The sequence below is a fragment of the Peromyscus maniculatus genome, chromosome 7 (assembly GCF_049852395.1).
Source record: "Peromyscus maniculatus bairdii isolate BWxNUB_F1_BW_parent chromosome 7, HU_Pman_BW_mat_3.1, whole genome shotgun sequence".
NCBI classification, from domain to species: domain Eukaryota; kingdom Metazoa; phylum Chordata; class Mammalia; order Rodentia; family Cricetidae; genus Peromyscus; species Peromyscus maniculatus.
The window spans coordinates 117,468,476-117,482,779 of NC_134858.1; the positions used below are offsets into that span (position 1 = coordinate 117,468,476).

Sequence of the window (14,304 nt, forward strand, 5' to 3'; positions counted from 1 at the left end):
AGCATGTAAGAGCCAAGGGGCATTAAGGAGTTTACATTTTGGCCCAAATATTATAGAATGGCTGGAACATGCTTGCCTTGTGTAGACATGGTTTTCCCCTCGCTCTGAGGTCATTAGGGATCACGACAGTGAAATGTTTCTGCCAGTCTCCTAATGACTACAGAGAACTCACTAGCGGTACCTCATCATCTGAGTGTGTAAAAGGAGTTTGCTCATTGAGCAGATGATCCTAACAAGGTATGATGGCGTCAACGCAGCACCAGCAGCCCTTTCAGGCTTAGCCTTAAATACTTCCTGGACTAATCAGGCCTGTGTGACCTGCCCTTTCTCTGAGTGCAGTCTTTGTGAACCTCATGATTTGGTGTTCAAACTAAAATGAGTGAGTCCTCTTCACCAATTGGACTGCTAACTCCGAGAGAGAGAGGTTCACTTCTGCTCACACTCATTTGGCACTACTGTGGAAGCTGAGGAAGGAGCTTGGGAAGGTGTGGAGGGCAGGTGTTGGATGGATGTGGACACATAAAGGTTCATGGAGTTCTGCCCACGCTAGGAGCTGTTGGATCTCAGAGATATTTCTAGAAGCTGCACAATGCCCAGCACGTCCTGGAAGGGGCGATAGAATGATGCCCCCCTTTGCACATGGGCAAAAGGGCTCATGGCCACTCCCTTTGGGGGCGGGGGTGCACTCATCTGATAACCATTCTCTAACTTCTATTGATGTCAGTTTCACCAGAACTTGTGATTGGGACTGCTTAATAAAGATCATAGGTCTATTTTGCTGCCAATACATGGGTCTAAACTATGCACATAAACCTCACAGCTTTGAACCCAGGCAGACTCTCTGAGACAATCTGCATCACCTAGTAGCAAGAGAAACCAAACACTTAGCTCTAACACCTGTGACGCAGCCTCTCCAAGATGGGACTGAATCACTCATTTGTAAAATCCAGTTCTCCTTGTCTTTGTTGCATTCTGAACTATGAGAAAGCCTCTTGCTGCTGCCCCTCACCCACAACACAATGTAAAAAGTGAAGTTACGTCAGAGGTGACAGCTCACGCCGGTACTCTCAGCTCTCAGGAGGCTGAAGTAGGGGGTTAAATGAGTTTGAGGCCAGCCTAAGCTATATGATGAATTCCACATCAGCCTGGACTAGAGTGAGACTCCATCCTAACATTCCTCCTCACATAAGAGAGGAAGTTAAATTAATGGATTAGTTAAAATCAAACCTCAGAGGCCCACATAAACTAATGGTTTAGCCGTGTGGAAGCATGCTTAACATGCACAAGGGTGAGTTGATTCTCAGCACTGAAGGGGAAAAAGTAAGAGAGAGGGCTGGAGAGATGGCCCACAGGTTAAGAGCATCAACTGCCGCTGCTGTACACTTGGTCACCAGCACCCACACCAGGGGTTTACAACAACCTGTGACTCCAGATCCAGATAGTCAATGTCTTTGGCCTTGGTCTCCTTGGTCACCCATACACATAATTTTAAAATGATAAAAATTAAAATTTTCCAAAAAAGTAAGAAAGAAAGAAAAACAAAAAAAGAGAATAAAGTATATGGTAATAATTATCTTTCTTCCATTAAGCTTTGTGGTTTATGGAACATGTCTGTGGTTATGAAAAATCCACTGATTATAGAAAGAGGCTTGCTGGCGAGTGGGGTCAAAGCAAGACAAGTATAACCCACACGCTGGCTTGTAAACACGGATTCAGGGTAAAGAATAGCGACTGTTTATCATGTGAGGCAGTCTTGACACCTGAGTGGGGGGCAAGGGAGTCCCAGAGATGCCACGTAGTCCAACAGCTGCTCTGGTACCCTTATGGGTTTTGAACACAGGCACCAACATTGGTACTAATGGCCAAACTCCTAAACCACAAACCGCCCAATGGGGCTCATGGTGGCACAGAAGAGGTAGAATTCCAGTGCACCCACCTGAACAAGCGGATTCAACTGTGTGCACAGTCAAGAAAATGGAAATCATTGCCTTGTGGTGACTTCCCAGCAGGGCATGACTTCCATAGCCCTCCCCCATTTCCCCAGAGACTACATTAAGCCTAATCTGTAGCTTTGTAGAGAAGCTTGACACACTTCCAAAAGATTATCTTTAGGTTTACTTCTGCCTCACCCTGGAAAGTCCTGGCTACTGGTTTTACTTACTAATGATAGAAAGAACCACGACCACACAATCAAATAAATTCCAGCCATTGGTGAAGTAGTACTGCCTCAAAGCAAAGATTTTGATGAGACACTCTATGGTAAAGATGACCACAAAGGCTATGTTGAGAATATCAAAGATTTTCTTCACTTGTTCGGTCTGGCCTTCAGATTCAGCCATCATGATAACCATATTTAGGATAATAAGACCCAAAATGATGACATCAAAGACCTGGCTTGTAACCAGGTCGAACACAAAGGCTTGACATTTGTTCTGAGGAGGAAAAAGAAAGAATAAAATTATGCCATTAAAATAACAAAATATGTCTTCTCTTACAATGAAGGCAGTTCCTTGAAATATACACAGACCCCTTTCAAAGGACAAGAAATTCTTATAGCCTCCCATTGTTACTTTGTTTCAAATTCAATTGGGTGACTGTTTTTATGTGCTTAGGCTTTTCTTTTAATTCTACTTTAAAACAAAAACAGAAATAAAAAATATCCTCAATAACAATACAACTTCAGTGGTGTGATGGACTATGATATGATGGACAGTGATGTGATGGACTATGATATGATGGACAGTGATGTGATGGACTATGATATGATGGATGGTGGTGTGATGGACAGTGATATGATGGACTATGATATGATGGATGGTGGTGTGATGGTCTATGATATGATGGATGGTGGTGTGATGGACAGTGATATGATGGATGGTGGTGTGATGGACAGTGATGTGATGGACAATGATGTGATGGACAGTGATGTGATGGACTATGATATGATGGATGGTGGTGTGATGGACAGTGATGTGATGGACGAGGCTGTGATGTATGGTGGTGTAAAGCTGATATAAAACAGCTCATGTAGGCTTCAACAATATAAAGATAAGCCTCAATGTCATATCTGCATTTACCTAAGAGAAGAATGCAGAGAACATCTACTTATCTTGGACAAAAATGGAGCAGACATTTCCAAGGCTCTGTTTCCATTCAGAATAATTAGAACTTCAGCAAAACTCTGCATTAAAGCAGTTCTCAAATGTTAGTTGTTAATTCTGGTTGGAATAGGCTAGAAAAACAGCATCCCAGCCCAACAATTGCTAAAGATGGAGGACTGATTGTTTCATAGGATGACTGGAGGTGATGCTGAACATGATTTCCTTTTTTTTTTAAGTTTTAAATTTTTTAAGATTTATTTTAGCTGGTTGTAGTAATGCATATCTTTAATCCCAAGCACTTGAGAAAGCACTTGAGAAGGGTCTCTATGAGTTTAAGGTGGCCTGGTCTACATAATGAGTTCCAGACCAGCCAGAGCTACATAGAGAGACCCTGTGTCAAAGAAAATAAATATATTGTTCAGGCTCTTTGTAATGAATATGCATGTCTAATTTTCCTAAGGACTTGGGTGCATCTTTTTTTTTTTTAACGTTCGAAGATAACATGTATAAATATTTTAAAGATCCTAGGGGCCTGGAGAGATGGCTAAGTGGTTAGGAATGTATACTACTCTTACAAAGTGTCAGAATTCAGTTCCTAAGCATCTGTGTCAAGTGGCTCACAACTGCCTTTAACCTCTGCTCCGGGGGATCTGATGTCCTCTTCTGGCCTCTGTAAACACAGCACTCACATGAACATTCAGATACAGAGACACATTTACACAAATCATTTAAAAACAATAAAAAGAATACTTCCTTTAAAGTTAACAGGAGATTTTTTTTTAGAAACCTGTGCCCCTCACAATCTTACATCCAATGTGAGTGTTTAGTGTCAGATGCCCTCACCAGTGGCCTTGGGATGGGTTTTTGAGGTTTCTTGGTTCCTAACTTTTTCATTGCATTGTAGTATTTCTTCTGTTCTTCTGTCATAAAAATGTCTTGGCCACCTAAGTACATGGAGAGATCAACAGCTAGTTAGTCACTGCTAGCCTAAGTACACGGAGAGATCAACAGCTAGTTAGTCACTGCTAGATATGTTTGCGAATCAAGTCCTGAATTTTTAAAAATAATTTTAAAGTTACATGTCACCTTTATCAATAGTTCATATTCCAAAGGGAATTGAAAGAATATAGACTCAGAGACCAGAAGGAAATTTGATTTTAAAATAAGGGATAAAAGAGAAATAAGGTCATTTCTTTTTTTTTTTTTTTTTTTTTTTATTTTATTTTTGGTTTTTCGAGACAGGGTTTCTCTGCGTAGCTTTGCGCCTTTCCTGGAGCTCACTTGGTAGCCCAGGCTGGCCTCGAACTCACAGAGATCCGCCTGGCTCTGCCTCCCGAGTGCTGGGATTAAAGGCGTGCGCCACCACCGCCCGGCGAAATAAGGTCATTTCAATCAGTTATAGCTCACTTTTTAGAACATAAAGTTTACACTTTCTTTATACAATCTTTTTAAAAACTAAATACAGCTCAGCTTGTATAAATTAAAACATAATAGAAAATATGCTATATTAGACTTCTCTACTAGTAATTAGCAACAAAAACCTTAGAATAAAATCCTATAGAAGAGGAAGGAGATGCAGGGAAGGGGGTAAAGGAGGAAGGGGGTGTGACTAAAGCTCATTACAGACATGGATGAACATGTTAGTTAACATGAACCCACAGTCATATGCACAGACAACTGGGTGAAATTTTAAAAAGATAGAGAAAATGCTATAAAAATAGAACTGAAATTATCTTAAATAATTAATGTAACATTTCTACTAAAAGTTAATTAAAATCTTCCCAGAACAATTCTTAAGAAAACATATGAGTTTTAAATATTTTCACTACTGATAAGGAAAACAAGCCAGGATTTTCATTTCTAGAAATTCATGGAACAAAAAGAATCTAGAAATCTCAGATGAAATAGAACATAATTCTTTAGAAACATGTACCTGAACTTTTTGGGGGGGGAAAAAGAAAAGAAAGTTTCCAGGCTCTGAAAATTAAGAGATAAGAAACAAAATGGTAAGTTTGTCCCAAAGCCACTGCTGGAGGCTGGAGAGATGGTTCAATGGTTAAGAGTGAACTGCTCTTGCAGAGGACCTAAGCTTGGCTCCTTGGCTCCCAGCACTGACATCAGAGAGCTTACAACCATCTGTAACTCCAGCTCCAGAGGATCCCATGCCCTCTTCTGGCCTCTTCAGGCACTGCACTCATGTGCTTGTACACACACACACACACACACACACACACACACACACACACACACAAATAAAAATAACATCTTTTTTTTAAAGGGAAGGAAAGTGTCTCCGGACAATGAAAGCCAACAGAAGACTCAGTTCCCACTAGCAGTAAAATGCTGCTCTTCTCCAATCATTTGACTGCAGGCTCGTATCTACTGGGCTTGGGTTTGAATTTTCTCATGTAGACCAAGCTTATACAGTTCTAAAAATCAACCTAGTTACCTGGTTGCTTTTGGATGCTGGGCAGAAGTAAATCATATTCATTATGTTAGCTTGACTTCTTGGGACTGTAATACATATGCTTGGGATAAAGACAATGAATAACTGTGTACATTTAAAATATTTATTTTTGTTTTAAACTATGTTGTGTGTATGTTTGTGTGTGGGTATGTTAATGTGAGTGCAGTTGCCTACAGAGGCCAGAAAAGGGAATTAATGCCCTAGAGCTGGAGTTAAAGACAGTTGTGAGCTGTTCGACCTGGGTGCTGGAAACCAAACTCTGGTCCTCTGCAAGAGCTATGCATGATCTTAGCCTCTGAGCCATCTCTGTGGCTCCATAGCTGTAGAAATTTTCATTTTTCATCATCTCCTATGCTCTTGAGACCAAGTTTCTCAGTGTAGAAAAGAGAAAACACATCAGAAAAAAGGGGAAGTGAACCATTAGACACCTGTTTCTACATCTGCATTTCCTTGTAGCTTTGAACTTGAAGTAACACTCTCTCTCTCTCTCTCTCTCTCTCTCTCTCTCTCTCTCTCTCTGGAAAGGCCTAGAAACAATGACAGTGCCTGTACCAGAACATGGTTTTGAAAACCCCCAGCATTCACGAGCAAACTGTCCGATGCAGACAGAGGGAAGAGGGTTCATCTTAGACCTGCATCTCCTGTCACTCAGACGCAGAAATGCTGCCAAGTAAAGGGACTTGTTTTATCTGAATCCTGATTTGGGTCCAAAACTTTAATATAAAGAAACAAATAAAAAGGTAAAAATTAATAAATCAGGAAAATTAAAGATATCTGTGAGTGTTTACATTTAAAAAAGTCAGTGATCTCAGGTGAAGAACTTAAGGCTGTGTCTGCCCAAAGGACTTAGAAAAACAAGGACAAATCAGGAGACGGGAAGAGATAAAGTGGGTCATGGCAGCAATTAATGAAATGGACAATAAGAGAAGAATGCAAAGTGAAGGAACTGGGACTTGGTTCTCTGAAAAGATAGACAAGACTGAAAAACTTTTCGTCACTATTAGTCTCTCTAAGATTAAAAAAACCCAACTAGCCGGGCGTGGTGGCGCACGCCTTTAATCCCAGCACTCGGGAGGCAGAGCCAGGCGGATCTTTGTGAGTTCGAGGCCAGCCTGGGCTACCAAGTGAGCTCCAGGAAAGGCGCAAAGCTACACAGAGAAACCCTGTCTCGAAAAAACCAAAAAAAAAAAAAAAAAAAAAAAAAAAAAAAAAAAAACCAACTAATTAACTAATTAACAGAGCTAGAGACATAAAGGAGCCACACCCACCCACCACATACCCAAAAAATTTTGCCAAAATGAAATTCATTATTTTGTATACTAACTTAGAAAAAAAGCCACACATGGTAGGTAGATTGTGTATGTAATCCTGGTAGTTGAGTGCTGAGGCAGAAGGGGGCCAGCCTGGGCTACCCTGTGAATTCCAGGCTAGCCTGTCTCAAAATATCAACAACAATAATAGTAATAATAATAATAGCAGCAGCATTGACTATCTTACTAAAGAAAATTAAAATGGCATATGACACCTGAATAGAGGCAATTTGATGAATTTGAAAATTCATGTGAAGTTTCTTGGGTAATGTAGTGACATTGTTGTGGTTATGTTTGAAACCAGACATGTGGGTGTAAGCAAGAGGGTTCAGCAGGTGAAGGAGCTTGACTCTGCCTCACAAGCCTGGAGACCCGAGTTCAATCCCCAGAACCCACATAAAGATTGAAGGAGAGAACTGATTCCACAGAGCTGTCCTCTGATTTCAGCATGTTCCATATACCCCAGTATACCATGCACATGTACATATAATAATAATAATAATAATAATAATAATTAATAATAATAAAAAATGACGTTTAAAAACAAGTTTGAAAAAAAAGTTTGAGACCACCCTGGGCTTCATTGTGAAACCCTGTCTCAAAAAAATGATCAATAAAAAACAGCAGACTCCAAAATTTAACTCTTCCTGGGACTGTTCTTTGTTTTTCTGTGATAAAAAAACAGATATGTTTTGAAATATTTATGATGAAATGAATCCCACAGTAGGAGTCTGAGGGGGTGTCTCTGGCAGGAGGATGTTCTTCAGTATTAAATGTTATGCTGGGTGCTAGGTGTTTTAAGTTCATTCTAGAATATTCTTATACACTTGAAATTTTCCAAAATAAAAAATAATAATAAAACAAAAAGATGCTGCGGTGTGATCCACAAAAGGCTTCCCAGCTGTGGGGTTAAGTCGAAGCCGCAAGGCTGACATCCAAATTGCTGGTATTGATTGCAATCAGGACGAGCGTGACAGAGGGGACCCACAGTCACTCCTCCTCTCTGCACAGCAGACTCAGTGAGCCTGTGCCCCAGCAGCACAGGACTTCCTGCCGATGCTGAGGCTAGTCAACAGCAAGGTGATGTTCAGATGAATCAGAAGAGGCCAGTGGAAAAATATAGCAGAGCCTTAGCATAGTTACAACAACCAACGAAGAGCCTTAGCATAGTTACAACAACCAACGAGCAAACGCTGGGCGGAGGGGCTGGGAAGCACCTTCTGTTCTCAAAGAAAAGAAAGCCCAAGGGGGAGTTTGGTTCCGAAAAACACTCAAGTCTCTAAGTTTAAAAAAATATGTTAATGCAAAAATGTGGAAAGTGGGGGAGGATGGCTCAGTGGGTGAAGTACCTGGTGTGTAAGAATGAGAACCTGAGTGTGACCCCTGGGACCCACATAAAAAGCCCGTGGGGCTGGGTGTTGTGGCTAAGTGGTAGAGCACTTGCCTAGCATGGACAAGGCCGTGAGCGTCATCTCAACACTGAAAAAATAAAGCTTACAAAAGCTGAATGTGGCAGCACATGCCTGTAATCCCAGCACTGGGGAGGCAAAGACAGGCAGACGCCTGGGGACAAATCAGTAAGTCCCAGTTCAATGAGAGAGAAACTCTGCCTCAAAAAAATAAGGTGGAGAGATACTGGGAAGATCCCAGTGTCAACCTCCAACTTCCACATACATGTACACAAGTATAAACACACACACACACACACACACACACACACACACACACACACTGTAAGAAGAAAGTCACAAAACAGACTTAGTAGATTAGATATACATAAGAAAAGGATGACAATTTGTCTTTAAAATAGCCAAAAGATGTGAACAGATGGTCCTTACTAGTAGTTAGGACCACTGGTCTATAACAAGGCATGAACCTCACTGCTGAGCAAAGAAAGGAGCAGAAAAGCATGAGACACTTTCTGCATCTGTCTAGGAAAGAGACTGTAAATGAGCAGGTGGTGAGACTCAGTGCAAGGCAGTCTCTGTCTGGAATGTCCCTGGACAACATCTCTAATGTTTTCATTACAGGAACTTATACTAAGAAAATAATCAGAGATAACCAGAATTTTAAGAATGCTCATGATTTGTCAAGCCAGGAAGAAATGTAGAAATGACTTAACCAGTAAAACAGAGACAAACAATCAAGAGAAATTACGGTCTATAGTTCAGCTCCTGTGTGTGCTTGTGTGTATGTGTGTGTACAGGTATGTGCATCCTTGTGTGTGCAGAGGCCAGAAAAAGACACTGTGTGTCTTGCCCTACCCCTCTCCACCTTCTTCCCCTGCAGCAGGGTCTCTCACTGAACCTGGAGCTAGGCTGGAAGCCAGCAAGTCCCAGAGGCCCTCTTGTCCCTGCGCCCTGCAGTACTAGAGTTACAGGCATGTGGGAGCTGTGCCCAGCCCTTTACATGGGGATGGGGATTTGAACTCAGGTCTTCATAGTTGCACAGCAAACATTCCTACCCACGGAGTCATCTCTCCAGCCCTGAAAATTCTTAAAATGATTTTCTAAAATAGGCTATGACTAATGAGGTCATACACCTCAAAATTAAAAGTATAAGATAATCCCAGTATATATATGGTTAAGAAGTTGGCTGGGAAAATGGCTCAGTGATTAAGAGCACTGGTTGCTTTTAAAGAGGACCTGGGTTCAATTCCCAGCACCCATGTGGTGGTTCACAACCATCTGTAACTCCAGTTCCAGGGAATCTGACATCTTCTTCTGGCCTCCATGGGTACCACACATATGAGGTACACAGGCATACATTCAGACATACCAGCACACATTAAAAAAATTTTTTTTTGTTTTTTTTAACTGAAGAAAATTATTCCAAAGTATGCCAAAATGGTGAGGCATTGTCTAAAGTGGTCATCATTTGATGACTGATGTAGAGGAATCTAAATTGTCTTTTATTTTTCTGAATTTGCAATGTTAGTCCAGAGCTCCAGAGGTTTTCAGGATCAGAAAAAGAAATATCAGATTGTTACTGTCTGGGATGGGAGCCTGCCTAGCTCGCCTCTCCCTGCCATCTGTCAGAACAGCTTAAGGAGACCTCCTCAAGCTGGTGGGAGCCAGGACACAATAACTCAGAGAGGAAAGCCTTTTCTCTTTATTGTGCATAACAAAATACTCTTGAGATGTTGTTGATATATGACTGCAATGTCACACATGTTAATCATGCTGGTCACTAGTCTCTTCAGGGCCAATTAGCAGCAGCCTGAAACTCAACAATAATAATCTGAATTAAGACAGAGCCCAAATGCCATGTCTGAGCAGAATCCAGATTCCCTGCCCTTAGCTTTGAGAAGACCACTCTGGTCTTCTCCAGGCTAGAGAAGGCGGGATCCCTGGCTGCTCTTGAGCAGACTGGATTGGCTGCCCTGAACAGCCTTCTACATGAGAATCACATTCCCTCCAAACCTTGGCAGGACTGGGTGAGACAGCCCAGCTGGGCCAGCATGCACACTTATCTTTTTCTGCTGCTGATTGAAGTTGTCAATAATAACTCCAATGAAGAGGTTCAGGGTGAAGAAGGAACCAAAGATGATAAAAACCACGAAGTAAAGATACGCAAGGTGATTCGCCTCAAAGCTCGGCTGCTCATCTTTCTGTTGGGGACATTTTAATAAGAGAAAATCGATTACTGAAGAGGATTCAAGCCACCCTAGCTGCCTTGTTCAGAAGACCTGAGTGGATTTCCCCGGCAAGTTTAACCACATAGCATCTTGCTGGCAGCTGTGAACCGCTGGGCGCCTCTGGTTTGGTCCCTTGCTTAGCTCAAGGTGCACAAAGTGGGGGGATAGGAGGCAGGATGTTAGGGCTTTTCTCCCAAACAATGAGAAGCATTAAGGGATGAAAAGAGGAGAGGACTTGTCTGTTGAAAGTCTCCCAAATGTCTGTATGGATACGCCATTGAGGATGCCCCAGCACTGGATACATCCACCTTAAAAAGGGGTAACCAGACTCCACGGCTGTTCCACACACCCCAGATGTCACACTCTGACTGTGGTTGCATCTTCTCACACATGGCCAGCACCTGGCACACCTTCTGAGAGTAGATTCTCAAGACACATGGGTGAGCATGCAGATGAATAGGTGGGTGAGTGAGCTCCTGTGTGGTCAATAGCTGGTGACAAGCATGTTTTCCCAGCTCAGGGCATGCTTGAAACCACTCAAGACCCTTCTCAGCCAGGTTTCTCACTTCATCTATCTGTCTGTCTACCTAAGTACATGTATGTTATACGTGCATCTGTATATGCTTGTTCACACATGTTGTGCATATGCTTTTAAATTTTATTTATTTATTTATCTACCTACCTCTCTCTCATTGTGTGTGTGTGTGTGTGTGTGTGCGCGCGCGCGCGCGCGCGCGCGCGCATGTGCACCATAGTATGTGTATGGAGACCAGGACAACCTGCAGGAGTTGGTTGGTTCTCTCCTTCCACCATGTGGGTCAGAGGGGGCAAACTCAGTTAGTGGCAAATTCCCCACTGACCCATCTTTCCAGGCCCCGCTGCCTTGGCAGAGTCTCTCATCTGAACCCAGATCTCACCAGTGTGGCTGGTCTGTCTAGCCCGCTTGCTCCTGAGCTCCAGCTCCACCTTCCAAGTGCTGGGATCATAGGCAGGGAATGTTCCCATGCCAACCCAGCACCTATATGGATTCTGGGGATCCAAACTCTGGTCCTCAATCATACACACATATCATACACACAAATACAAACAATAAAAAATTTAAATTATATATGGCATATGTAATTATGTGATTTAAATATTACGATAAATTATATCATTAACAGCTAAGTATCTACTATTAGCTTTGGCTTTCCAGGAACGAGGCTTTATTAATGTACTGAGAATTAAGATAGTGATTTGTTGCTGTGCATTATCCACATATAAATGCCAGTCTGTGAAATGATGATGAAACAGCTATGCACACTCTCCTCCCTCAGTGCTGCATCTCTCCTGTTCCCAGTCCACCTGTCTGCAGCCCTCACCTCATCTCAGGCATCAACTCTGAGGATCCCCAATACAGTAGCCACACATGTGTCATGATAAGAAACTAAGAAAACTTCCCCCACTGCTTCCACTCTTGACTCAATCGTCTGTTCACTGTCCAGCTCCAGGGAACTCCCTTCCAGTCCGTCAACTGAACCAAATGAGGAACAGGAAACAGACTAGACTGCTGAGTGCATTTCCAGCTTTGGGACTCAATGCTCACTTTCTCTTTCACTGAAACTCCACAGTTGGCAATCATCGCCTTTACTCCCCAATGAGCCTGAAGTCATGAGAAGTTACTCCTTTGCTCCAATTTAGTTCAGTCTTAATGCTTCTCCGTGGTTAGGACAAGCAGACTTTGAAAGGTGGTTTCCTGTTCTCCATCACTTGGAGATGAGCTAGAGGAAGTCGGGGTACCTTGCTATGATGCTCAGTCTCTGTCAACTTGACACAGACTAATGTCACCTGGGAAGAGGGAACCTCAACTGCCAATGGCTTCTGTCAGATTAGCCTGGGGGAAAGTCTGTAGAGCATTTTCTTAATCCCTAATTGATGCAGGAGGACCTACCCCTAGGCAGGTGGACCCAAGTTATATTAGGAACATGGCTGAGCAAGCCAGAGGAAGTGTGCTAGTTTTACAGCAACTTGACACACACTAGAGTCACTGGAGAGGAGGGAGCTGCAATTGAGAAAATGTTTCCATAAGATGGGGTTGTAGACAAACCTGTAGGACACAGCAAATTGTGGGTGGTGCTCCCCCTGGACTGAGGGAGGGGTTGTCCTGGGTGCTATAAGAAAGCAAGCTGAGAACACCATGGAGAGCAAGCCAGGAGCAGCCCCTCCACGGCCTCTTCATCGGCTCCTGCCTGCAGGAACGGCCTCTTCATCGGCTCCTGCCTCCGGGTTCCTGCCTGACTTAAGTTCCTGCTTTTGTCTCCCCCTCAGTGAACTGGGATACGTAAGTGAAACAAACCCTTTCTCCCCTTTTGGTCATGGAGTTTCATCACAGCAATGGTAGCCCTAAGAAGAACGGGAAGTAAGCCCGTTTTTCTCTGGGGTCTCTGCTTCAGTTCATGCTTCCAGTTTCCTGCCTTGAGCTCCTGACCTGGTTTCTCTCGGTGATAACCTTTAACCTGTTAGCCTAAAAAACAAACAAAAAGCCTCCTCCTCCCCCAAGTTGGTTTGGCCAGAGTTCTATCACAGCAATGGAGATCCAGGACACATGTGGTTGTCTTGTTCCTATTAGGAGCCCCATCTCTAAGTGAGTGGTTTTCATTTCTTCTCTTGCCATGCAGAGGAAATGTTGGGCTCTATGGGATCCTGGGGTGTCGGGCTCAGCAGAATACATTAGAGCTTTTTTGTCAGGCAATATCTATACCATCATTTTGCCTCCAGAAGAACAAGACAGAGGATCTGGGATAATAAAGCCGTCATGCAGGAAGCTTGGGGCTGTCTGTGTTCTCATATCATCTCTGGTTTGAGCATCCCATTCTAGAACATAGTAAGACATTGACTCACCCCTCTGGAATCAACAGCAGCATTCATAATGTCCAGCCAGCCCTTGTATGTTGCCTGAAACAGAATAGAAAAACAGACACAGCTGTAGACTTTTTTCATGGACAGATGTGTGCCCTGCAAAAGCTTGCCAAACCCGTGGGCAGGTGTCCATCCTGCCCCAGAGAGAGTTCCTCACAAAAAACACAGTAGGAAGGATGGGAGAGGGATGTTGTACATTTTCTCTTTCTTCTTCATTCCCCCAAGACTAAATAAATTTTTAAGCAAAATATTTCTACACTGTAGGTTGCTTGGGAAGGGTCTTTCTGATAGCACATGGTTGTGCTACCTGCCTAACACCTGGCTGCTGGAGCTTGAAAAAAGAGCTGCTGACAATGTCATGGCCTGTACCAAAGGATCCTTCTCTCTGGCAGGTGTTCTGAACAGCAAGCGAGATGCCATAGAAGACAAGGCAAGCTGAACAGACCCTGAAAGGGGTATTACCATGTGTGATGGCTGATCTTCATTGTCAACTCGCCTGGCTGTGAAATCACCTAGGAGACACACATTGGGGCGTGTGGTATAGGTGTTTCTGAGGAGGTTTAATTGAGAGAAGACTCATCATGAGTGAAGGTGGCACTATCCCACAGGCTGGGGGCCCTAAGTGAGTAAAAAGAAAAAGACGATCTGGGTGCCCAGATCCATCTCTTTCTGCTTCACTTCCTGACTGTAGAGCCGGTATGACCCATGACCTCACGTTCCCACATCTTGAGAATTCTCACCACCACATCTTCCCCACCATGGTGGTCTAGTCCCTCAAACCACGGGCAAAACTAACCTGCCTTGAGTTGCTTTCGTCAGGTGCTGTGGTTAAATGAGAAATGCCCCCCACAGGCTTGTGTTTGAACACTGGACCCCACCTGTTGGTGCAGA

At 43.2% G+C, this 14,304-nt stretch overlaps 1 protein-coding gene across 1 annotated transcript in view; it reads right to left on the reverse strand.

Moving 5' to 3' along the window:
- Positions 1-14,304, reverse strand: part of Scn11a (sodium voltage-gated channel alpha subunit 11) — a 55,875-nt gene that overhangs the window by 2,371 nt on the left and 39,200 nt on the right. Inside the window, exons 15-18 of the mRNA XM_006986746.3 lie at positions 13,396-13,449; positions 10,347-10,488; positions 3,945-4,045; positions 2,162-2,432 (exon numbers count right to left, since the gene is read on the reverse strand). Of these exons, the coding sequence (XP_006986808.3) occupies positions 2,162-2,432; positions 3,945-4,045; positions 10,347-10,488; positions 13,396-13,449 (568 nt within the window). The remainder of the gene's footprint in view (positions 1-2,161; positions 2,433-3,944; positions 4,046-10,346; positions 10,489-13,395; positions 13,450-14,304) is intronic.